This window comes from Nycticebus coucang, chromosome 23 (genome assembly GCF_027406575.1).
Source record: "Nycticebus coucang isolate mNycCou1 chromosome 23, mNycCou1.pri, whole genome shotgun sequence".
Lineage (NCBI taxonomy): Eukaryota > Metazoa > Chordata > Mammalia > Primates > Lorisidae > Nycticebus > Nycticebus coucang.
The window spans coordinates 20,889,679-20,917,055 of record NC_069802.1 but is presented as its reverse complement, the minus strand read 5'-3'; the positions used below and the strand labels follow the sequence as shown (position 1 = coordinate 20,917,055).

Genomic DNA, 27,377 nt, shown 5'->3' with positions numbered 1-27,377 from the left:
TGCTTTCTTATATGAATAAAGTTACTTCCATACTAGTTCCCTTTCCTACACTCTCTGCATGTTGAAGACAGGATCCATGTCTACATTAATTGTGTTACTTCCATAATCCTTGGGTGGGGGATAGGCAATAACTATTTATTGAATACATCACTGGGTGCAAAGTTCTTCATTTAACTAAGACATCTGCTAAATGACATTGAAAACCTGTCATTTAAAAAAAAAAAATTCAAGTCGAGCACTGTAAGAAAATAGTAAGCTTATGTAAATTATGACGAGTTCAGCTGTCTTTTTAGCACTCATATTTACATCGAAAAGGAATTGAAATAAGCCACTGGGTACACTGTACATCGTCTACTATTTTTCAGTCATTAGTTGTTCTTTTGGAACATTAAACAATTCTCAAATAACATGTTTTAATGTTGTTCTAAAATATATGCCTCTGTCCATCCAAGTGATTTGAAAGTATTTTCCTCCTTGGAAGTTAATCCATCATCTTCCCACTTTAAAAAGGATTTTAGTTCAAAGCATGTTCAGTGTTAGTAACCCTTAAAAACAAAAGAATAGAGAAGAACAGGATGCCCTTCTAAGTAGTAACCTAATTTAAAATCTGTTTTGGAATGTTTTGACCTTTGCTTATAGCCTCAGTTTTGGGTTCTGGTGGCTTAAATGAACCAGAGAGCTACGGATAAAGGGTCCCAGCTGAAGACATTCAAAACAATAGTGATATTTATTTACAATACTTAAAACACTAAAATTAGAAAGTGCTTAAGGTATGTATTCTTTACTATGTAAAAGGACTAGTGAAAGCACCCAGAAAACTTGATGGTTAGATTTGGATACTCAAGAATCAAAATTTAAAAATAAAAAAGAAAAGGAAAATCTCAGTGTATATTTGAGATAGTTCCTGTTGGATTACTCTTCCTCTTTAACCACGAACGTGCTACTGAACACTTCTTGAGATTAAGAGAAGATAATGTAAACTGGTTCAGTGTTCTGTGTCATTAATCTACATTTTTTTCCTTTGTGCATTCTTGTATTCTTGCTGGGCCTCCAGTTTTTCATTAATTTGTCTACCATGTTCCAGACTTAGATGCATTTCGTAGATTTTTTTAATATTTTCTTTCTTCCTGATAGGAAATGATTGATCAACTCACTCATTCTTTGTTATTTTTCATGCCAATGTGGTAATATCCTGTAGAGTCATTTTTAAATTATGTGTTAGCCTCATAGTACAGCCTGGCCGTACAGGTAAAAAGGAAGGAGACTCTAGCTCTAACCCAGCTTCTAATGAATTTAAGCCCAGATTAATCTGTTATGGGTCTGCAATCAGTGAGAGTAAATGTTTATAATTAATTTGCACACCATACTTTAAAGCAGAGCTGAAAATCTATGTAAAGTTAATGGCAAATATAAATTCTGCTAGTCACACACCAATTTAAGAGGCTCATTGTCTTTCTGTTTTGTTTTTCCTGTTTTTTCTTACATTTCTCTCTTCTTACTTGACTTACTAGTTCATACTTCTTTCCATCCTACCTTCCCTTTCTCTTTATCCTTTTTTCTTTCCCTTTCTTTCTTTTTTTTTTCAGTTTTTGGCTGGGGCTGGATTTGAACCTGCTGCCTCTGGCATATGGAGCCAGCACCCTACTCCTTTGAGCCACAGGCGCCCCCCATATTTCTTTCTCTTTATCCTTCTTTCCTCCCGGTTTATTTCTTTCCTCCATCTCTCTTTCCTTTCTTGTGTTCCTTTCTTCTTTCTTTAATTTCTCTCTTTCCTTTCTTTCAGTTCTGTTCTTCCCTAACCTTCCTAACATTTTATTCCTTTTAGTCTTTGATTTCATGCTATCATTTCTTTTCTATTATTTCCAACCTATATATATATTACATTGAGCATACGCACACTAAAAATTAGTCAGGTGTAATGGAATGATGAGATGATAAAATAAACAAAATCATGAGCCAGCTTAACTTCTTTCATTACTTCCTTCATCCCTTTCTTAAACACATATTTATTGGGCACTTTTTATGTTCATATATATAGAAATATGAAGTACATCATCCTGTTTACTCTGGACAGTGTCCTTGCAGTGTGTGAAGAGGCAGTGGCTGAGCAACATTAACTGCAGAAACCCACATGGGAAATAGTAGGATTAGGAAACAGAGATGGCTACTCTGGGGGCCTAGTTTAGCCAACTCCTTCATACCTCTTTCACTAGAGATCTGCGTTTTAAACAAATCACTTGGCACCTGTTCCTTATTTTTAACCATCTGTGAAATAAATACAACACTCCTTCTTCCCCTTCTTTGTTCAACAAAGAAGAAGATGCTTTAAATGGCACCAGGCACTGAAATGATCATTTCCCGTAATGGTGATTATGATAATGACGATAGCTCGTAAGGCCTTCTGCATGCCCAGCGCTATCCTTACCACTTCACATGGAAACATGTGTGGCATTCATAATGACAGCCCATCTATTTATGTAAATTAATGTTGGTGTGCTTAGTAAAATGAGCACATATGCACATGAAGTCAGATAAAGAGATGTTTGGGAGCTGGCCTGTCTCTTGTACATAGTCTTCATTTTTCGTGTCCAGGTCCTAAAAAGAAGAAAGACATTTTAAACCCAGCTCAATTCAGGTTGAATGCAACATTCATGTAGGACAAATTTTCAGGAGAGAAAGTAGCATATATTAATGAGAAGATGTTTATTTTTTTTAATAAAATAAAATCATCAGGGGGCAAGGAAGAGTGGAAAAATAATTTCAGTGGCTATGATTTTTCTCCTTAACTATAAAGGAGCAAATTATGTAGGTATCATCTGTAAACGATTGCTTAAAAACTCAAGAGTAATTAATTTAAGAATTATTTTTCAAGGTTGATATCCTGTGGTTTCTAGCAAGCAGCAGTGTAATAATATGTGGATTCTTGGCTATTTAAGGATATATGCTTGTAGACTTTTTATGTCCCTGTATCTTTTCAAATATAGTCAAGAAAACATGATTACTAGTCGAGGATTTGTAGTTGCTGTTAGTTTTCTATATATAAAGATAAGCACTCCCAACTTCCAACTAAAGAACAACAATGAGCATTTTAAAATAACTGTTGGGGTGGGAGAAGACGTGTCTCTCATAAAAGTGCATTTATTTTAAGTTACTCCAACTTAGTTGAAAATAATCTAATTTAGCATAATGATAGTAGCTTGGTGATTCATCTACAAGGAGTTCCATTTTGTAGGAAGAAAAAAAATGTATGTGCTTTTCTGTAGTTATCTCCAAGATAGCAGATTTAATAATATCTTGCCCAGGAGGAAAAAGTTCACAATGTTTCTCCTTGTTGGTTGGTAGCCTTGGGGTTAAGTATTCAATACGATCATTATTACATCTAAATCACTATTAAGCCAGAAGATTTTTAACCCAAAGGAGCAAACACACCTCTGAGCTGACTGTTGTGGAATATTTAGCCATTAGGTATCTGGACTCACTGGAAGCAGCATATTTTACTGTTGTCCCCAAGTCATGAATAATGTATAACTAGTCATATTTCTCAGATCATCTTATTCTGAATCCTGAACCTGACTGTAATTCTAAATGTGTTTAACTGTCCTAAATCCCCATGTACTCTTTGGAAGCCAGGTGGGTGTATTATGGACACATGATTAGTCCTCATTTTGACGAGACAATATATTTTAATAGTTAAATGACACTACTTAATACATCCCAAAGGATAAATGAATCCCCTAAGTCATTGGTAATTTTTTTTTAACAAAGCAAATTCTCTTTGACAGTTACTTTAAAAGACAAGTCATCCCCAGATATTTGTTTTCCCTTTTAAATTCTCCTGCGTAAGCTCTGCATTATTTAGCCTTGTTAACATGCAGAGCAGCAAACTGTTTTCCTAACTTCCCCCACTCTTTTTGAAGGTAATCAGATGCCCATTTACTGGGATTCTGTACCTTTTATCATCTCTGGTTTGTTTAAGCTTAAACTTGTTTCTTTAGCTTAAACTTTTAAAAAATGTTGAAATACTTGTGAAACCCTTTTAAGTGGAAGGTAGACATTATCCTGTGTTGAAGGATAATTCTCTTCCATTCTCTTTAATTTTCTCAGTGTTACCTTCTTTTCAGGTCCTTGTATTAAAAAGAAAAAGAACATTGAGATTGAAGTAGTAAAAATGTGATTTTAAAATGCACAAAATAGCAATTATGTAAAAATTCTTTCTTTGGGGGAAATGAGAGACTATACCCAGTTAAACAGATGACAGAGTACTAATTATTATATATAACCTTTATTATTATATATCTACAAATCAGAAAAGATTACATTTTGGTTAACGTTGAACAGCCAGTAATTATAAAATACAATACCAACTGTCAGAAAAAAATCATTAACTTATATACACCTAATCTTTGAAATTAAGTTTCTGTACTTTATAATGTGCTTTCTAAGTGTCTTGTAATAAGTATTTTCAATATTTATTAATTTACATAATATTAAAATGAGCAACACGGAAAGGTATTTTTTTTTCATCTACTTTTCTGGGGATCATACAAAAACAATGTATGTGGTGCTATACATTTATAACACAGAGACCTGAATCTATAATCTTTCGCCGGAAAACCATTATTTTCCCGTTGGTAAATATACTAAAAATTTGAGATTTTGACACCTTTAACATATGCGAGAAAAAAAGACATTGCGTAAAAATGCATTATATTAAATAATTTTAAATAAATATTCTATGTATCTGATATATGTGGGCCAAGGATATATAGCACATCAGTGAAAGCTAGAGCAGTGGTGACAGCAGAAACCTATATTAAATGCTTCTATGTGGAGATGATTAGACTATATTCTAAATGTAGAATGAAGACTTTACATGCGTTTTCTTCATTGAATCCTGAGAACAACCAAATGAAACAGACTAGGAGTTACGTAATTTGTTCAAGGTTACATTCTGCTAAGTGACAGAATGTGGACTTGAATCAGACTTCCTTTGCTCAGATCCCAGTGCGTTAACCACTGATTCATTGATTCTTTCATATAATGACAAAGTGAAAGTAAAGATGTACACAGTTCATGGCTCTTTGCTTTTTGTGTTCTAACATACAGCTATTAAAAGTACTAAAGTATATGAAGAAACTCTACCTCTTTAACCTCACTATCCTCTAATTCACATAGCTTCCCGCCCACCATTCTTACAGATTATATTTTAGTTACATGGGTTGCAATGATACATTCTCAAATAAACTAAAACTTGGGATATTAGTCCGTAATTAGGTTTAAGTTGGATAAGTGTAGCCCAAACATTGCTTTGCGTTCATTTTCTCTTAAGAATTCTGGACAATCACTCCGTTCCAATTGAACCAACACAACTATGGTTATACATCCTCCATAATGTCTTTAATACTTTGTTTGCCAGAAACAACGGTCCAAAGCATACTTCTTTTTTCTGCTATTCTTAAAGCATTTTCACTTCTCACATCCAATTCACGAGGGAGTGTTCGGCTTCTCCCATTCTCAGTTCAGCCCAGCATGCCGTGGTTTCCAAACGTGGCTTTTCTTTTTATGGAACGACAATGATCCAAAACCGCATATCAATTGAGTGGTCCTCCTACCATGTAGAATTTAAAATAGACCTCTACTGTGGAGATGAAATGTTTTTCTTAGCTGCCTATGACTTTAATAATTATAGAAGTTTGAGGCTTTTTACCAAGATCATAATTCAGTCTCTATTTGACCAAATTTTCCATCTCGCTCAAGGCCCAATGGAGGGACAGTGTGGGAGAAGAACCCACGGAAGAAGAGGTTGGGCACCAACCATCACCTCCCGGTGTCACGTGGCTCGGGAATCCTCCCAGCATTCACTTCACAAGTTTCCACCTTTCTATCTGCACAAGTTAAAAATGTTCTCCTTACTTCAACCGAGGACTTTTACAGTTACCACTGTATCTGACATCCAGGGACACTGCGTTTTGCAGCGTTCTTCTCCTAGGTATAGAAGAACGCTATTCTGCTTTAATTTAATTTAGACAAAGATGATTTTTTTCAAACCTACAACATAAGTTTATATAAGTACAGATGGTCCCCTACTGACAATGATTTGCAACTTTGCAATGGTGTGAAAGAGACAGTGGAAAACGTAGTTTAGATTTCGAATTTTGATCTTTTCCCAGGCTAGCAATATTCAGTGCAGTAGTCTCTTGCGATGCTGGGCAGCAGCAGAAAGCCACAGCTCCCAGTCACCCACATGCACATAAGGGTAAAAAAGGGACATTCATTGTGTTCTATGTTGCCAGAGGATTTTTGCCAACTGTAAAATAATGTAAGTGTTCTGAGCACATTCATTGTAGGTAAGGCTAAGCTATGATGTTCATTCATTAGGTTAGGAGTATTCAATAAGGTTGGGACTTTCTGATGTTTTCAAGTTACAATGGGTTTATCAGGGCATAACCCACTGTCATTCCAGGAATGTCTGCACCTTGCTGTATTGTTGATTGAGAAGTTGTATAATATAGTGATTAAAAGCATAGCTCTGACGTCAAAGTTGCCTGGGATTGTAACACATTCTACCACTCAAGAGATGCAGGCTCTTGCGTAATTGACTTACCTTCTTTGTGCCTTACTTTCCTCCTCTTTAAAATAGTTATAACATAAAATGAATTAGATGCAAAGTTCTTAGAATAGTGTCTGATGTATATTTCTTGAATATATGAATGAATATAATTTTGTAGGTCATGGTACCCCAGTAGTCAGGCCTATCTTCCCTGAACCTGAGACCATCATGCCTATTTTGTGCGGTAACGTCTCTTCTGACTTCCGCTCCATCTTGGATTTCCCACTGAGTTCCTAAGTCCTGCTGTAGCAAATCTCATTTTCACTAGTCTCTGGCTTATTTGCAGAACAGAGAAGCCTGACAAGTTAGGAAGCAGAGGTTGCCAGATTTTTCCATCTGATGATTCAGTTAAATACTCACAGAGTATAAGCCCATGGTTAATGTAGCTCACATAATATTTAAGTGCACCATTTAAAAGAAAACTCCCAAAGAGTATGCTTTGGTCACAATTTCCATTGTTAACAGTACTTGTGTTTCATCCTTTTGTGTTGATTACTTTGTTTCTGAAAGGATTGATTTATTTGAATTGTATAAGACATTGGCCAACACACAAAAGCTTGCTGAAATTCCCTCCAGCCGGACTTTGTGCACATGAAAAATTCTGTTTACACCATGAAACCTGTTTTGTATGTAATGCTCACTGCTGGCAGAGTGAAAACCAAAAATATTGGCCAAAAAAGAAAAATAGACTTAAATAGAGAGTATGTCTGGCAGATGGTGGACAGGAATCCTTGATCGTCCCTGTCTGCTAGGCTCACTGTACTCCCCTAGAATTGTTGCAGTACCATAATTTTGCCATGATTATCTGTGAAATTATATTGACTGTTGAGCTCTGATTCATGCTTTTCTTAAGTCATCTGCGGGAGAGATGACATTCTAATTGCACTCCTGATTTTTTTACACTATGAGTTTGTTAAGCGCAGACACGTTTTACTAAAGAAAAAAGCCTAAATGTATGTAAATTGACATTGTGACAGATTAATACTTAGGCATTAGACGGGCAGTACAATTAGACAGCTTAAATGTGTCCTACATCTTAATGTCTCTATGACTTCAAGAAGTCACATTAAGTCCTCCTTTTGAAAAGGGTCTGTTACCATTTTGTTGATTAAAATAAATGAAAGTCTATCAGAGGATTTAAGTGAATTATGGAAAGGCTCATCACAATTACACCTAATTCTAGAAAATTGAAATCTTGGGAATTAACTGTAAATTCAGAATATCTCAGAGTAAGAAACTGTACAGTCGACTTCCTGAAGTGGTTATTGGGAATGTAAGTAATTCTTATACTTGGAGTAATCTGAATTCTTGTTTTAAATAAGAATAAAGCTTCATTCTCTCTGGAAGTAGAATTTGAAATGACAGCTAAAAGGAGAACTTAAAATTCAGATGACATTGTGTGCATATTAAAATTATATTAGGCTGTATTAAAGGTCATATGATAATATATAGTTTATTCAAAAATATCTGGGAATACATATATTTCTGTGTAATAGAATTTAAAGTATAGAGACTTTTCAGATTTTTCGATGTGATCCACAATGAGAAATTTATTTTTTGTAGAGATCAAGTAAATATATATACGTATAATCTAAAAAACTATATAAAAATAGTCATGAAATAATGTGAACTGAATGAAAGCTGGCCACAATTCTTTAGGTGAATTCTACCACCATCTGAGAAGAAGTGATCTCAACTATTCATGATCTTCCCCATTTAAAATGGATCAATCAGTACGATGTACGCCTTCCAAATTGTATATGAAATCAGCACATTGTACCCCATAAATGCATTAATTTATAGATGACCTACCTCTTTATGATTTAATAAAGAAAAAAATAAAATGGATTCATCAGGATCTTACTAAAGGAAAAGGATTTGTCAGACTGAATTTGGTTGGCATGATACCTGTTTTCAATGCCCCTATATTACAATTATGGGGAGACAGAGCCTCTGCTGTTCCTCTTTTCGATCAGGAGATGACCTTTCCTTCATAATTCCGTGGATTGAAAATTTTTGTCTGTGGAATGAACTGTGTATAAGTCAATGGTAACTTTTATTTTCCTACTTTATTCTCAAAAAACATGTAAGAACCAGAGATATCAGAACACTATAAAATAGCTGCAATCCGTCAGGAAAGAAGCTTAACAAATATATTCATCTTTACAGCCTTGTGCCCACTCATACAGCATTTTCCTAGTAGGCTTTTTCTTATCACCATCTTCCCCTTCTACTGACGGTACCCACCCCCAAGCTGAGGATGAGGGCTGCGTTTTGTGTTATGAAAGTATTTCTTGGTTTATTCCTGTCAGCTACATTGTATTGTTAGAAAGCAAATCTCGACTAGAGAGATTCTAGGATAGTTCCTGAAAAGGGGCGAGGAGAGTGGCTGTAGGGGAAATTCAATGACATCCGTGCACCCCACCCTGATGTCACTTTCTCAGTTTGGCCAGTGAGATCGCACTTAGGATTAGCAGAGAGTGTGACAATAGCTCTGCCTGTGGTGAAGGCCGGACTAACCCCCCGAGATGGCATGCACTCTTCCTCTTCCCCGTGCCCCCTGTTCATCTGTTCACTGGGCCTTTCCCGAGTTTGTAACTGGAAGGCTGACAGGGTCCAGAGTACAGAACTGACTGACTTTTCCCTCTCCAGTCCACAGAAAGTCACAGGAATGGGCAGCAGATTTCAGTGCTACAGCTAGGTGTACATAGCATGAGCCTAGAAAGGCAAGGGGCACTGGAAACCGACTGGCTATCAGAGGAATCATGAGGGAATCACCCTGCAACTGGACTTTGAAGGATTCCTGAGAAATTGATAGGCAAGGAGGGCGGCGCCTGTGGCTCAAAGGAGTAGAGCGCCGGCCCCATATGCTGGAGGTGGTGGGTTCAAACCCAGCCCTGGCCAAAAAAACTGCCAAAAAAAAAAAAAAAGAGAGAGAGAGAGAGAGAGGAGAGATAGCCAAGGAACAGTGGAAGAAGAACCACAGGAATAACATGAAGCGATGGAACAGCATGAGGGTTTCTAAAAATGACAACTGTGTCAAGTCTGCGGAGTGGAGAATGGGAACAAGTGAGACGAGGAGGAGGCCAGGGTTCTGACCTGGGCTTGATCCCGATCCTCAAGGGACTTCCAATAAACAATTTGGAATTTATACTGAAGTTTATGGACGAGGGTTTTAAACTAGGGAGAGACTTGTTACTCGCTTACTGCTCTTTAAATAAATGGTAGGTTTCCTTTGCATTATGGGCATTTCCTCCTCATCGCCAGGAGAAAAACAGTCAAGCTAAAGAAAAATCAATTTACAAACAAATAACAAATATCAGGAAGTCACAAAGGCACCATAAATTTTACAAAGCTCTCATTAGGGTGGTTCCCAGTTACGTGGCTCATTTCTTAGATGTTATGTAAAATTCTTTTTCTCTAGAATCATGTTACCCAAATTTAGAATGGTTTCAAACAATTCCTTTGGTAATATTACTGCCGACAGCTTTCACGAAGAGTGAAGGAGTTATCACCCGGAAAAGTGTATTGTTTGTAATTTACTGGACAGAAAGAAATTGTACTGTGTTAACTCATCATCTATAAAGAGCAGGAACAATTAGATGTGAGGGTAAAACGCAATTTGCAAAAGTACAAAATGAAAATTCTGCAGTAGACACCTATAAGTTAGGCACCCATGACTCAAGGGGAGATGAAAGTCAGTTTTTCCACTCTATTCCCTTTAAAGATAGAAATATAGGAAGAAAGGGACAAAGGCATCAAGTGTATGCTGTTCCTACTGTGCCCAGGGAAGTGGTGGGAATGAGGAGCAGGTTCCTTTTGCAGCTGTAAACAATTACCACAAACTTGGGGCCTGCTCAGAATTCTGGAGGTCAGGAGTCTGACATGAAACTTCCAGGGCTAAAACCTCAGTGTCACAAGATACATTCCTTTCTGGAGGTTCAAGGGAGAATCGTGCCCTGGCTTTGCTTCAGTTTGTAGCCCCTTCTTCCATCTTCAAAGCTAGCCATGACATGTTGAGTCCTTTTCACATCACTTTGCTCTGACATTGACTTTTTTGTCTGCCTCTCAAGTCTCCTTCTAAGAACCCTCGTGATTATAAATTAGCTCAGTTGAGTCATCCAGTACAATCTTCCTGTCTTAAGGTTAGTGCATTAGCAGTCTTAACATCATCTGAAATCTTGATTCCCCTCTACCGTGTTATTTAATGTGTTTGCACATTCTGGGGTATTAGAATGCACACATCTTTGGAGTGGACCATTCTTCTGCCTCCCATAGAGGGTTTGTAGGAGCAAAAACGCAGGTCAGCTCCCGCACCAGGACAGGAAGCCCTGGAATTAACTCTGAATCCATGCAGCACAGAAGGGTAGAAGACAGGCAGGAGAGGATCTTTGGAGGTTGCTTTTCTACCCATCACAGGCTCCCAGGGAAGTTCAGAAGTAAGACTTCACCCCTCACCAAAGCGAAAGGAAGTAAATAAAGGAAAACATTTCAATGAGCAGCAAAAATCAATGAGGCAAAATGATCCAGCATTACCTCATTGATTTCCCCCTCTGTTTAAACTGATCATTGAGTTCTGTTTGCTGCTCACCAGAGATCATTTTCTTCCTTTTTTCCTTTTATTTACCTTCTCCACACTCTCACACTCTTCAACACACTTTTGGTCCTAATTGTGGTTGCCAATTTTACTTTTAGCTGATTGGTTTATTGACCAGAAAAGGAACCAGCATTCTAAGTGCTTTAAAACTCTCCCCATGAGTGGTTTTCAGAGCTCCCTGTGCCCTTCAAATCTTCCTCCCAGGTTGCAATCTTCGCCTTCCTCCCAGATCACAACTGCCAGTGAAATCCTTTCACAACACAGCCTGTTATTGAATGAGTGGTTTCAACCAGATAAGCTTGTCTGTGTGACTTCTGAAATGATTCAATAGGCAATCCCAAGCAAAGAGTTAGAGAATGTTTTGAAAAAAGGCTGTATCATTAGAATAATTGCATAGCTTCTCAGGACCAATGCGGTGAAGGAGCAAATGAAGGCTACTGTGACTTTCGTTACATTTTTTAAAAAATCAATTACTTCAATCACTCTTAATTGCTAGAATTTTCCTCACACAGAAAGTAATCACATTACATTTCTACTCCACATAAGTTTTGGGCTTTAATAAGGTTCATTTTAGATTTTCACATAAAATAATGAAAAGAAAATAGCACATACGAGTACTTTATATTCACCATGTAGTGAGATTTTTCTTCCCTAAGACACAGCCTACTGCTGAATTCATTTGTTTCAATATTTGACATACTTGGCATTAAGTATTTTAATAAGAACTACTTAGTACAGAGGCTATTTTTTAACTTCTTGCTTTTTTTTTTTCTTTTTTTGCAGTTTTTGGCTGGGGCTGAGTTTGAACCCGCCACCTCCGGCATATGGGGCCGGCGCCCTCCTCCTTTGAGCAACAGGCACTGCCTAACTTCTTGCTTTTTAAGAAGTGTGATATCTTGGTTTATGTAGGAGAAAAGAAAGTTTGAGGAAGTATCTATTAACTTTTTTTTACAATGTTCTTTTTTTTAAGTCTATTTGTATAAAGTATTACATTATTGGAGAAAAAAAATAAAATGTGTGCTGCCTTCAAGAACAATGCAACCCAAAGGTAATATTCTTATAGTTAGTAAAGGCTGAATCTACTATTTTAGAGTAAGCATTCATTCCTGAAGATATTATATATTTTAGAATATATATTATACAACTTTATGGCCAATAATGAACATTTGCTAACATTCCAGTTATAAAGCTAATTTATAAAAAATGTTATACTAAAACATTGTAATTACCCAGGTATATTACAAAACTTTAAAGATTTGATACCATTAAGGGAGGTGGCTCCACCTTGTTATTTACACCTCTTTTAGTATTTTCTGTCATACTTTCTAGTAAAACTAATATAAAGTAGCCAATAATTTTTGTCAAATAATATAACACGTGGATCATCATAGTTTTGGTCTGAACTTCCATAATAATGGAAGTATTTATTTCCTTCTTTGGAAAATTAACCACTATTTAGTTGCTGGCAATTCAAGACACCAGTTTGGAGCTTTTCTTCAAAGTTCCAAAGGAACATGGATTTTAGGAAAGAAAACACGTTTTCAAATTGTTGACCGGCAATCAGTTAAATCCATCCCCAAGAATTAATTCTTATTTAAACAGAGCCGTATAGATGATTGGATGTTTTGGATTTAGACACTTAAAGAACTAACCTAAAATATTAACATCATCCAACCTAAATTATTTCCCTTTCTTCTAAATATGTGTTTCATGATTACATGTGTTTTAAATCTTTCTCATGGGATGACAATTTATTTACCACCTGTAATTTCCATTTTTCAAAGATTGATGATGAATTGTTAAATATTTCTTAACCTTTGATACTTGCTCAAGGGGAAAAACAAAGTGTAAAAATTGTCCGTATTCTCTTACCCACCAGAATGTTGGAAATATTCTGAGATTCCCCTTCAGGTATTTTGAACCTCATCGAAATTTTATGCAAAATTTTGTGGGTACATATTTGCATTTATGGGAGGAGGAAATACTTTTAGATTTCAATAAATTATTAAAGTCTATGATTTCCAAAGCAAATACTTTCCAATATATAATAAAATCTAAGAGACTAGAAAAAAAACATAAAAACTATGATTATTCCAGTGGACAAAGAAACATGAATTGCCAAGCATTTCTTCTCTTCTGAGAGGGACAATCAATTGGTAACTAATAAATTAAATACCTCTCTTCTCTTCCTGGGTTTTATGAACTCTTCTGATCAATATCAGAGTATCTTCTCATATCCAGCACTTCCTGTCTTTTTATTCCACTCTGCTCCTTTGCACAGAAATCCCTGCTGCCCCCGGTTTGGCATGGATGAAGGGGCGAGCCAAAGTGAAGCCAAATCTTTGACCTGCACCAATTGATTGCTCCCAGCCAGTCCCCATATGTTTTCACATGCCAACCAGCAGATTCATGTTTGAGTTGATTCAGCAAGACTGAGCAAAACGTGGCATGCACCGTCTCCTCTGTGTGGGATAATGCCACATTCAGAGTGACAGTGGCCTAAGCTTCAGGGCAATAAATGCTTCTTGAGATACATTCAATTGCTGCTGTTTATCTGAGTTTAGCCTAAGGTATGCAGGAAAGTTGCTGATGCTTTCAAACCTGTTTAAACATTTTAATTTTGGCCTCGCATGTCAGCCCAAACTAGAGCACTCCTACGTATAATGCAGTAAAGTCTTGTAATTAAAGGACCAGAATCTCCAAAGCTTTAGATGGTAGCCTTCTGCTTCAACTTCTTAATTAAGTGTGCCTGCCTCTCTGAAAACGTTCCTTTGAAAGGTTCTGTTTACAGTAATATTGGTCAGTCTGTTACCCATGATAAGGAGATATAAAGGAAGTAGAACGGATTGTTTCTAGATACCAGGCTGTTGTTTGGAGCAGTTTATTTATCGCAGATCACTTAATACACCTATGATTATGATTTCAGTGAGCTACGGTTGAGTCAGCAAACGCTCCCCTCCAAACATAAAAATGACTTAGTGGCTGCAAACAACAAAGCTTACTTCTCCCAGGTGTGTGGATTGGCGGCGTGGTTCTTCTGCTAGTTTTGCCTGGCTTACTTATGAGGCTGCAGGCCCCTGGGGAGCTGGCTGGGTGGACTTTGCTGAGACAGCTGGAACTGTCTGACTTTCATCTTCAAAGACGCTAGATTGTGCTTCCTCACAGGAAGGCACACATAAGGCTCCAGGGGTGAATGCAAAATTTCTAGGCCTCTCGATAGGTAGGCTGAAAATACCACAGCCTCATTTCTGCCACACTCGTTGTCAAAGCCAGCCCAACTTTAAGGAGTTCCAAACGCATCTACATCTTGATGGTAGGAGCCGTAATGCCACATTCCAAAAGGGTGTGTATAGGAGATTAGAGGAATTAGGGGTCTTATTCTGCAATTTTAAACAATACACGGTGAATTCTGCACAGCTCATGCTCAATGACTGTTCCATCACGTTTGATGTATGAGTGGTACACTGCATTTTAGGTATTTGCCTTGCTTTTGTTATCTTGACCTTATTTCCAGCCTCTTCCTATTAGATTAACTTACTGATAACTTAATGGTAATTTTGGACCCATCTTTACAATGGTCTGGTCCTGGTGCTGCCCAGGCAAGAAACAGAAGGTAAAAAGCCAGAAACCCATTATCTTAAGGGTGAAGTGAAATGATTAATTATGAAGTTGATCTATTGAAGGTTGTAAAGATAACTCCAAATAATAGATTGCTTGCCCTGGATTTTTGTTGTTGTTGTTGTTTTTGAGACAAAGTCTTGCTCTGTTGGCTAGGCTGTAGTCCAGTGACACAATCACAGCTCATTGCAGCCTTGAACTCCTGAGCTCAAGCAACTCTCCTATTTTAGCCTCCAGAGAAGCTGGGACTACCATGCATGGCTAATGTTTTATTTCTTATTTTTCTTCTTCGTCTTCTTTTTTTTTTTTTTTTTTTTGTAGAGACAGGGCATTGCTATGTTTCCCAGACTGGTCTTGAACTCCTGGCCTTAAGTGATCTTCCTATCTTGGACTCCCTAAGTACTGGGATTATAGACATGAGCCATAGCACATAACCTACCCTTGGATTTTGAGCAACCATGATATATACTGACCAAATCTTCTTTTGCAAACTCCTAATAACGAAGTATTAGGATGTCTGATATAGAAAAACAGGATCTGATGACTGGTAGATTTTCCCAAGTAGATAGTAGCTCTGTCTGTAATAGAAGCTATCAGCAAAAATCCAGGAGCACTACTAGAAAATTAACTCAAAGGATATTCCCTTTGATTGGCAATCAGTATTAATTGCACATTAACTTATCGGAAACTCTTGAAGCCAGATTTATGTTAAAATTCAGAATCCTTCATCTATTAGAAAGATAATATATATTATTTAAAAATTTTGAGCATCTAAGACCAGGCCCTTAAAGAATGTGCTATTTTTACAGTCAAACATATAAATATTCACACTATGTGAGATAAAATGATAAAAAAAAAAAAAACCTTAGATTAGTTTAGATCAGGTTTGTTATACATTTATGGGAAGAAAAAAAAAACCTTTTAGTTTTCTGGGCTTTTTTGAGGAATGAATTTGAATAAGAAACTGTTCACCTAAAGTAGCTAATATTTATGGAGGGCTTACTGTGTGTCAAAAATTATCATAATGACTTTACATATATTAGGTGTAGCACATTTAATCCTCACGGTAATTTTAAGAAGTTAATAACTTCTCTTGTTCATTATATAGGTAAGGAAATTGAAATCAAGTAACCGGTTCCTAGTTACACAGCTACAAAGTGACAAAGTGAGAGTGTAGAATGTAGATCACCTCGCTCCTGACCTATTCCAGTAAACTATACCCTTTTCATTCCTGGAAGATGGCAGAGAGAAAAAATAAAGTTTCTACCTCCTTAAATCTTTCCAGGAGCTATGACCTCCTATTTATTGCTCACCTACGCTGCATCTGGGACCACACTATGAGCTGTATATACATTACCTCTTTTATCCCACAATACATGGGGAAGTAGGTATTATCACCTCACATGTGAGGAGCTCAACACTCGGAGAAATATCAGAAATCACACAGTTTATAAATGGTTGAGCCCAGAGTCACACTGAGCAATATTGGGTCTCCAGACCTCCGGCTCTTCTCAGAAGTTCACGGCCTGTTGAGAGAAGTGCTGGAGTGGTATAGGGGATATTGAAGAAAGGGTTGAATGATTACATTGTCCTTATACCCTGTTCTAATTCTGTGGGGTCAAGTGAGTCTGTAATAAATTAGAACACTCTCTAGGAATCTTAACCTCCTTTCTGTAGCCTGAATGACACTTATGTAACTATAAATTTCCTCCCTTCCAGAAAGTCTTCACACATTCAGAGGAGCACAAACTGCTAGTCTAAGTCAGCGATTTCCACCCGACTATGAACTGTTACATGTTTGCCCATCTGTTCTTCCTGAATTCCCCAAAGAGGCAAAAGTTGGGGCCCTTTCAGCTACTCACATGCCAAAGCCAAGTCCACTCAGTGGGCATCTTTGCCGTCCTTCCTCCTCCCATGCAAGCTTTCTTGATACAATTACAGGTTTCCAAATGAAAAGTTTCAGGTAAAACAGACTTTATTTTTTCTCAGTCCCATCATAAAAGGCAAAAAGAATATGTGATGACTATTTTATAATAAAACACTTGGTTTAATTGTTTGAATGAAAGAAATATCTTCGTTTGGACTAACAGAAGTCAAGATAATGTTAAAATATTTATTGGGAAAGACTTACCACTTATATTTCATTTTACTTCCTCTTTCTCTGGTGAAATCTTTCCATCACCCACCAGATTCCACTGAAATCTTTGTGTACATCTAGGAAAAAAGTCTTTGTATATCAGAAAGTCAAGAAGTATTAAAAAAAGCTAAATACTTTAAAAAAGGGGGGTGAAAGGAACCAGTGCCGACTTTTTATTTTTCTCTCAAAAACAAGAAAATACCACAATTTTTTCTTTGCAGAATTTTATCAAGTAATGTGCTAGTGTTTGATGTTAAAGACCAAATCGGAAGAATGTTCTGAACATCAGGAGCAATTCATTTATCTCACATGATCAGTGATTTAATTTATAAATGAAATAAGTAAATGACACAGATAGCTTTAAGTAGCTGACATTTAAAAAAACAAAGAAAGGGCGGCGCCTGTGGCTCAGTCGGTAAGGTGCCAGCCCCATATACGGAGGGTGGCGGGTTCAAACCCGGCCCCGGTCAAACTGCAACCAAAAAATAGCCGGGCGTTGTGGCAGGCACCTGTAGTCCCAGCTACTTGGGAGGCTGAGGCAAGAGAATTGCTTAAGCCCAGGAGTTGGAGGTTGCTGTGAGCTGTGTGAGGCCACGGCACTCATCTGTGGGGCCATAAAGTGAGGGCTACAAAAATAATAATAATAATAAAAAAAACAAAGAAAAACTAATTGGGAATATTTTAAAATTAAATGTGACACCTACATGCCTTCTTTTAGTAAATGGAAAGATTCATTCGTGGTCTCAAGTAAAGGACCAGGAGAGAGTTAGTGTCCAGGATTCTGGCAGAATGAATAACTCAGAAAAGTCAAAACCCTTCATGGTACAGAGCTGACTTCAGGCCTCCATGAGTTTATTATGCGACCCTGTAACAATGGTACCTCTAATGGGTTCTGAATTGTGTCGGACAACTTCTGGAAAAGTTAAATGCCTCTCTAAATCTGGGCTTCCCTTTTATTTCTAATGATTCCACATAGTATCTGTAACTTCTTGTTGAGATCACGGTAACATCTAGCCACATCTTCCCCCAGCTCACCCATCTACCTTGCCCAGCAAGAACAAAAACACTTTCTTTTAGGGAGATACCCTGACTTCTTAAATTGGCATATAATCTTCCTTACCTCGGGACATTTGTCATCTTAGGGAGATTGCACCATCCTTCTCACTAAGTAACAAAATTTGTGACTCTGAGGCAACTATTTCCCATACTGCTCAGATGATTTTTTCTCCTTGTTCGTGGTCTATAGCCTTTTCTTATGGCAGTCATTGAACTCTAAATACTGCTTCTATATGTATGATAAGAATAAGTAATGTGGTATGATGGGAAAATGCTGAGTTGAAAGTCAAAACGCCAATTCATTGAGCCTCACCTCTCCCATAGATCAGACCCCTCAGTGCTTCTGTCCTTACCATATGATTGAAGTGACAAGCAAAATAGACGAAGCCCGGGGAAGCCCTCCCTGTGTTATGAGTTGTGCTGAGATTGGTTGCTGTTACAATGGCTTAAAAATACTTTCAAGAGGGAAATTAACTTTACATCAAGGAAAGGACTTTAACTTTCCAAAATGATGCAGTGATTCTATGAAATACCATAACTAGATACAAATGGAGATCTCTATAAGGGATGTTAAGCTATAAAAAGGTCGATGAATATCATTCTCCCCCCCCACCCCCACTCTTTTTTTTTTCAGACAGGATCTTGCACTGTTGCCTGGGCTAGAGTGCAGTGGCATCATCATAGCTCACTGCAGCCTCACACTCCTGGGCTCCAGCAATCATCCCGCCTCACCCACCCAAGTAGCTAAAACCACAGGCATGTGCCACCATTCCTGGCTGATTGCCCCATTTCTTATAGTGACAAACAGGGGTGGGGGAACCTTGGTCTTGCTCAGGTTGCTCTTGAACTCCTGAAATCTGATTATAGATGTGAGTCACCATGCCCAGCCCCATTTCAATGTTACGTCTTCTTAAAGTGTGATATGATAGAGTAGGGAGAAAATACAAAAACTGAACAGCCTCCAAAGAACTGGCTTTATTGTGGAAAATGCTTATGGAGAGTACTATTATATTTCATATCGAACATTCTTCCTTTGTATTTATTTACTACATACTCATCATCTCCTCTTTACTGAGGTCAAAATTAAAAGGCATAGTAGTAACTCAAGCATACGGTTATGTTCTTAAATACCAGAAAAACACTTCTTCTTCAGACTAAGAATAGTCCTCCACGGTATAATATATGCCACAGTTTATTAATCCACTCAATTCAGCCATAGGAAAAGATAGAGACTTTACGTCTTTTATGTTTTCCTGGATGGAGATGAAACTCACTCTTCTTAGTAAAATATCCCAAGAATGGAAAAAAACTAAATCCAGTGAACTCAATGCAAATATGAAACCAATATATAAATAACTGCACACCCCCACGGATGATAAAATACAAATATAGTCTAGCAAGGGAGAGGAGGGGGAGGGGAGGGTGAGGGAGGGGGCCCTTCACTGTCTCTTACCTCATGTGCCCAGCGTGAGCAATGTGAGGTGTTCAAAACACTCCCTGGGTGAGGGGCTCAACCACAACTTGAACTTTTCCTTACAACGGGAAACAACGTAACCCCAAAATTTGTATTCTCATAGTAATATGAAATAATACAAAAGAAAGACTAAGAAGAGTTACTAATTCTGAAAGTCTATCTCTATAATCCTACAAAAAATTAGGACATTTGTAAAGTACAGGTGTCTGTATAGTTCGGCTGCAATTTAAAATAGTTTCAAGTTTTTGAATTGCACACAAAGTTTATAAACTCTGTATATATTTTACGGAAGAAAGAACGTATTGCATTTCATGATTCTTTAAGACCGTGTGCAAATTTTGTGTTCTAAAACATTTATGATATATCCCTGCATAATTTCATCAGAAAATATACAAACACAGAAAAGGGCTGTTTTCCTTCTGCCTTCCCGTAACAAATTCCATCATAATACAAATTGCATTGGTTAAACATTGACACTTCTTTACAAGATTCACTTTAGTCATCCAAATGGTAAGTTTTAATAGCTTGTGATGCATCTCATTTTGCCTTTCTTGATTATTTTTCTAAATTTGATGACAAACATTGCTACACGTCTCAGCTAATTAGTCTTAACAACTTCCACTGTGGTCCCCAATCAAGTGTTTTACTTTGGCAATGACAGGAGATCCTTATTAAAAGTCATGCTTCTTGGATAAAGATGTGGCAGCTTACATGTGGATGTAAGACAAGCTGTGTTTCATTAAAAGCGATAAAGGAAATCAATGTTAGTGGCAAATACTCCAGACTGTAAAATAAAGACTGGGGGAAAGAATGGAAGAGTACTCTCACTTATAGTTGAGTGCAAATCCAGTCAATCTAAATTAATATAGTCTCTTGTGCTCTGTGGATAGGTTAGGCACACAAGTTAAACGAAAGGAAGAAAAATTATTAGAGCATCCACATAGCTCCACAAGTTATTTAAGTGCACCTCAAACAAAAGGAGAAAGAGTGCAATGAATTTCAAATTATAAACACACATTAATCCCTGAAAAGCAGCCACCTGTGTAAATTACTGTGTAAGTAAATGGACACATTGTGTGAGGCATAAATAAATCTGAGGCGATTGGAGATAGTTCTAGGTCATTTCTGCAGAAAGTGACACCCACATTGAAAAAGACTTTTTTTTTCATTTCAGAAGCTCAATTCCTGATTACATTCACGTCCTTGATAGACACTATTATAAGAAAAAGAATAAAAGTTTGTATTTGTTGAAGTGGTAAAGAAGAGTCCACATTTTGATTAAAAAGTAGATTTGAACCTACACTTTGATTTTATAAGGTTTATTTTTCTATTCAAAGTATTTACATCTGTTTCAAGGTATTCTGGGATAGAAAATATTCTCAAAAGTCTTGCAGTTTATTTATTTAAACCAACTGGATTACAAAGATCCTTCATCAAATGTGTTAATAGTTTGATTTTTAATGCATCTAAGATACACATTTTAGAAACACAGAGGGATTTAGCATAAAAAAATGGGAGAGTGCTTTTTCTTTTGACAGTAAAATTAAGAGTATCCTCCCACCCAGAAGTCAAAGAGCAGCTTGTAAGAATGCAATAAATAATTCCTTTTGCATTTTACCCTGGGCAAAGAATAAGGTAATGCTTAATTTCCTGTAAAGAACACTGACATTTCCTTGTGAACTCTTGGTATAGTGCATAAAAATCACAAGCCACCATGGTTCAAAAGTCTGTGGGTTAATAAAGGCCGATATTTTAGTTAGTCATCACTAAAGGAAAAAATGATGAGCATTATTGGAGAGCCTTAATTTAGGAATTTTGGCAGAGAAAAAACTTCTAAAATATACTATACAAATTTGAGTACAGGAGTTGGTGTGTGGAGGGAAAAGCAGAGGCTATAAATACATTGGGAATAATTTAACCCCCTCTTCTATTTTAAACCAGATCTGCCCAGCATTATGCATATGCAAATCCAGTGGACGCCACTGGCTGTGAATACATTTGCAGAGGTCAAAATTTGCCAGTCCTTAAGTCATAAGCCTTGTTATAAAATGGTAACATGATATAAATGAAAGTGCAGTTATAATATGTTCTTTTGTTTGGTAGTAAAATAAACAATATCCTATGTTAAATAAAACCCTCCAGATTATTCCTGTAGAATCTGGTAAGGTGGTACAGTTCTCTCTCTCTCTTTTTTCTCTCCCTGACAAAATGTCTGTAAAAATATCCTCTAATGTTAAGAAAATACACAACCATTCTTCAAAGAGAGGTATATATAATGACTTTCGTTATGCATAAAGGTAATTCTTAACTGCCATCTTAACTCTTGATCCCCAAGAACTATCTGGATATGATTTAATCTTTTAACGTGTAGAAATAAAAGACACTTTTCATTCTTCCAGGCAACATCATTAATTAGGAATACATGCTATTTTGTCAAAAGTTTAGCAACTTGACTATATTTGCCCAACACATTTCAGATATTTCAGGAAATATTTCCATTCAGAAAATACACTGGCAGCTAAAACACTCAGGGAGTTACGTGCATACTAGATCATTTACCATGGTGGGAGGGAGAGGGACGCGGGTGAGGGTGGGCAGGTGGCGATGTTACTAGTATGCTATGCCTAGTACCTACTGGTACCTTGCTTTTTTTACCTTCTACATAGTCCGCTGTCAATTTAGGTTCAACTTCTTTGTCACCCTGTTGTCTTACAATATATTTTAAATAGAATGCTTTACCTGTTTGCATTCCATGAATAATGTATAAGCAGGAAGAAATCCAATTGGCGAAAGCATATGACTTCTGGGACAATTTATATAAGTCCAGAAAATTATCTATTGGGATTTAATAATTTTTCTTAAAGATGTGGAAAACATTTATACCCATCCAAATATATCTGTGTACTCAGCACTTCTACTACAGAATAATTTGCACGGCCCTGTTGTATAATAAATGCATATATATATATATAGATATATATGTATTTCTACACACTTACATTTATTTTTTTTTGTCTTTTTATCTCTTATATTCTATTGGGAATTTTTTGCAAAATCTTATCTTTGATGACTATGAAATTAAAACTGGGATGATAAACTTCAGGGTGTTGGGAAATGGGAGATAAGATGGTAAGAGAAACGCATATTACCTTTTTTCCCAAGTCCCCCTCCAGTTTCTTAGAGATCAGGGGAGCCAGTGGAGGAAGGCCCAACACTAATGGCTCCTTCTCCTTGGGTTTCAGATTCAAGACCTCTTCCAGATGTAGCCCTGACCGGGAAGTGCACTCGCGAGTGTGACGAGTATGGCCACTCGGACGCCTGCTGGATGCCCGTCCGCACTTCTCCAGAGAGGAAGAAGAGCCAGCCCAAACTCTCTACTTTCATGCCTGTCGATGAACGAGGAAGCCAGGAGAAGCTGGCCAATGGTGAGGCTGCCATCATGGGTGACCGCAACAGAAACCTCCTCAACAAAAAGTTGACCTCATCCTATGAGACCTTCAGTGCAGCTAGTTTCAGCAAAAATGAGGAAGCCAATCCCGAGGATATTCCCCTGACCAAGACAGGGGAATACAAGCCATCTCCTGTCAACACGCTCACTAGAAGAGAAGTTTACCTGTAGGCTGTCAAGGAGCAACAGCAATGTCTTTTCATGTATGAGAAGGAGAATAAGGGGCAAAAGAAAACAAAAAACAACAAAAAAACCCTTACAAAGCAAAACCGTTTAATCACAAAGAGGGGGGCTACCAAAGAGACAAAGTTTTGCCTGCCACTTCTGCCTCCAGATCAGGCCTCTAGTGATACCGTCAGCCTGATGGTAATGTACAATGTAGAAAACATCCTTGTTACTGCATGTCGAACCCCCCTCACGGATTCCCAACATGCACTCTCTCTTCCCCACCCCTCTCCAAAAAAAAAGAAAAATGAAAAAAAAAAAAGATGGTTGCAGGTTTCTTTCATGGTAACAAACTCGATGAGCAGAACCCAACACACTCTTCATCCCTAAGCTGCAGCATGATTTTAGTCACTTTGATTTTGTTCGAGTGTCATCTGGCTGGTCAATAAAAGCAGGGCAGGGGAAATGTATTTCAGATACACGATCAGAATATGGTTTAACACCATCGAAGGCAACCCATTAAAAATGGTAGAGTCCTTCTAACGGTACACCCTTTATAAAGGGGGATTCTATGAAAAAGGATGTAGGGCAGATCATAGCATTAATATTCCAACAAAAACTAAGAGCAAAACAATATTCAGTGAGTGAATGAAGTCCCAGGCTGGCATAACGTTTTCAGGTCAAGAACATCAACTTCAATTTCATACATTCCCCGAATATTCTCAGTAAACACACAATCTTGATTGTGTATAATCAACTACACTAATTAAGACTTGTAAAAAGTATGTATTTTTTTTTTCAGAATATGAACCTTATTCTCAACTGACTTGACAATGGTGTCATTAAAAGGCCAAAGATCATACGACAGATCAGGGAAATCATGAAGTTGATTTGGTCTTGATGTAGAAAATCATTAAACAGAAAAAGCAGCTGAACCCAGGCACGTACAGAAACACCCAGGAACTACTTTATCTCATAGTGTTTCTATACCCAGGAAACATACTTCCTTTTTATAATGAATCTTATTTGAAAGTTCAGAAAATGAAGAACTAATGAGACATAGTTTGGGTATTATTCTATGAATAGGCCATTGATTGAGGTTCACATTTAGTTTCAGGTAATCTTGTCAGGGAAGATGACACTTTTTAAATTTTTATTTATAGGAAGTAAGGTAGGAAAAGGAGGTATTGGTCTACAGTCTAGTCAGTCAAGTTCACTATTATCACGTTACGAGCTATGCTTGCTGGCCTTACTTTCCACATTTCAAATTACAATTGCTTGTTTTACTTGTTTGGTGCAAGCTTCCATCTAACTCAAGTGCATTCATTTTAAATTGTGTGCAATATAGAACGATTTCTGGACTCCAGCATTGAAACAAGGTGACACCCAATTAACTTTGTCATTAATGTAATTTGAACATGTCTTAAACAAATCCAGATGGAACATGAAAGAAATGAATTCTAGGCAGTGACATTTATCACAGTATGTACATCTCAAACTTGGAAAATATGGCTTTTTTTTTTTCGGTGCAATAAAAAGAAACAGAATATGCAGATTGTGAGCCACTTGCTCTCTACAGGATGACTTAATGCAACTAAAAAACTGAACTGGGACATTCAGATACAAGTGACAATCCACAGACAGAATAGGGAACAACAGGTAAAGAGAGCACACGTTCTCACCCTGAAGGTTTGAAACCTGGCCTTGATGGCTCTCTAGCAAATAGTAGAAACAGCGTAGCTTTGGGTAGTTTCATGCTTTGCAGAATTTCTTAAGACTCTAAAGTGAAGCAGCCTGGAAGATAGGTTGACAATTCACTATACGTCCTCAACATACTTATCTTTGAAAATCACTTCTCTGTACGGTGGGGTACACTGTGGGGGTCATTTCCTTATGCTCTCTCTTAAATGGAGTTTTCATTTTGATGTTAGTTTATGTATAATAGGTAGGACGAAGAGAGATATGTAATTGAATCAAAAACATTGGATTAAAATATCAATAATTGAACATGTTCATGTTTGATTATTATTTACACTATGGAAAGATGCAATTCTAGTACTTTGTTAGGAAACTGCATTAAAGCAGTTCTGCCTTGTATAATCTGTAAGTACCTATTAAGACAGAATACTTCTAAAGATACTTATGAAATGTATACATATTTTTTCTTGCACGTTACAGAGGAAATAATTGCATAACACAGATGTTCAGCGAACTTTTTTTTAATGCAGTTTTTTCTTTCTTTCCTGAGACATTTGAAACCACTGGTAGCTCATTTCACTCTATTTTAAACCCTTCTCTTCTCGAAAAAGCTAATACGGGTCATTCGGACCTTCAGATTAATTGGATCCACATTTCCCAGTGACGTTTGCACAACATTCAGGACAGCCATGCCATCGTCATTTAACTCGTGAACCTCTCTTTAGAACTAAAATGGGTGTGGAAGAATAAAATTCAGTGTACTGTAAGTATTCATAGTAATTCTAGTAGAATTAGCTACCATAACATGTTTATTATATAATGAGCTGGCATGACACAGAAATATATTTTGTGTTTGTATGACTTTTATTTTGAATAGGTTAAATCTGGTGCCACTCCATATATAGAGTGCTTTTGAAAAAAAAAAATCAATAAAAAGAAACAAAAAAAAATAAAAAATGAGTGAATGCAAAATAAGCAACTGTGCCTTTTATACCTGTTGTTATGGTAAAAAAAAAAAAAAATGGTTGTTGGGGTTTGGACAATGAGGGGAAATGGGCTATTCCCAACTTTTTTGATCCTATATATTTATCCATGGTTATTTTCTGAAAATTAATGAATAATATATTAAAATTTTGCCTTCTGACAAACTCAGATAATGGACCAGTCTTAAATATTGTTCATTCATAAATCAAAATTAAACCATTAATATGGGCTGCTGAAATCTGACTAGAAAGTGAAACCAGTTTACTGTGAAACTAACACAAAGGAATTATCGGGGTGAAATCAGTCCATTATGCAAGGGAAAATACTGATTCAGAATTTTTATTTTTTTTTTGTCATTGTTCTTGTAGCTGCCATTTTCACTTTGGTTATGTAGTAAATAAATCATACCTATTTTCTGTACACAGGAATCTCAAGTGAACTTTGCATGCATTATACATTAGGACACATTTATAAATTAATGAATAACGACATAAATTTATATGTATTAAAATGTCTGTAGCTTTGTTCTAAAATCGACTGCTCTTTCTGAATCTGCGGATGTCATTTTTGTACAGTTTCCGACTGGCCTGCTGCCTGAGTTTCAGAAAATAAGGGAGGCATTATTTTTATGGGAGGAGGAACTACGATGGTACTGAGGGTGTGTGACTGAAAGACTACCCTAGGAAGCTGTCTTATAGGAAAATAAAACACACAGTCCAGAAGAAACTGCCAAGAAGCAAATAGCCATTCTAAAATACAAGTAATCTGAAGACCTAAATCATTGCAAGTATATCAGTGATAAATAAATAAATGTGTCTTCAAGAAAAGGGGTAAAGATGGTCATGAATACAGTTAAGCTTGATAGTTGTGATCTAGGCAGATACATATAACATTTGAAGGAAAGCATCATTTTTTTCAGCTACCTAGGGTTTGCTTTCAGACAACTTTTCCTACATTTTAAAGCACTTGCATTCAGTGTAGTACGATCTGTTTGTAATGTTAATCATTGATTATCGTTCTGCTACTTGGATGTTGATAGTGAAGCAGAGAACAATTTATCATCGTTTATTATGAGTCACTATGCACGCAACTATGCTTAACATGACGAAATGTATTAAACACTCGTCCAACTATTTATGAAATACTTTACATAATTTAATTTGCTTTTGTACAGTTTTATGTAAATAAATTGCTTGTCATTTTTGTCTCTGCAAATTAAAATATAACATGGTCAAATGGTTTCACACTTGTAAGTGTACTTCTCTGTTGACAGGTAATTCACGTTTGAATGGATGTGGAGTGAGTGGATGCTTGTACCAGGTTGACTTAAGATGGTTTGATTTCTGCTAAATTAAGATAGAGCAAAGAGATAATGAAACAGCAGTTGTTGATTTGGGGGGCCCCATGCATAACTGTCACATTACTATGCCTTGTAATGGACCAGAATTTGAATTCTTCAGTTTCATTAAATTAATTCCTGAGTCATTTTCTTAGCTAGCTTCAAAATCTTAAGGGTAAAGTAAAGAATTCATTAGTACAAAGATTTATTATTTGGGTGGATATCTATAGAAATTTTCAATATAGGATAAA

At 36.8% G+C, this 27,377-nt stretch overlaps 1 protein-coding gene across 3 annotated transcripts in view; it reads left to right on the top strand.

The window, feature by feature from the left end:
• PCDH7 (protocadherin 7) overlaps positions 1-27,027 on the top strand; it is a 422,039-nt gene extending 395,012 nt beyond the window's left edge. For 2 of the 3 annotated variants that reach the window (XM_053577815.1, XM_053577814.1), the window contains exon 3: positions 22,735-27,027. In XM_053577815.1, coding sequence (XP_053433790.1) covers positions 22,735-23,111 — 377 coding nt within the window. In that variant the 3' untranslated portion in view covers positions 23,112-27,027. The remainder of the gene's footprint in view (positions 1-22,734) is intronic. The other variant, XM_053577816.1, reaches the window with a different exon arrangement.
• Positions 27,028-27,377: the final 350 nt, after the last annotated feature.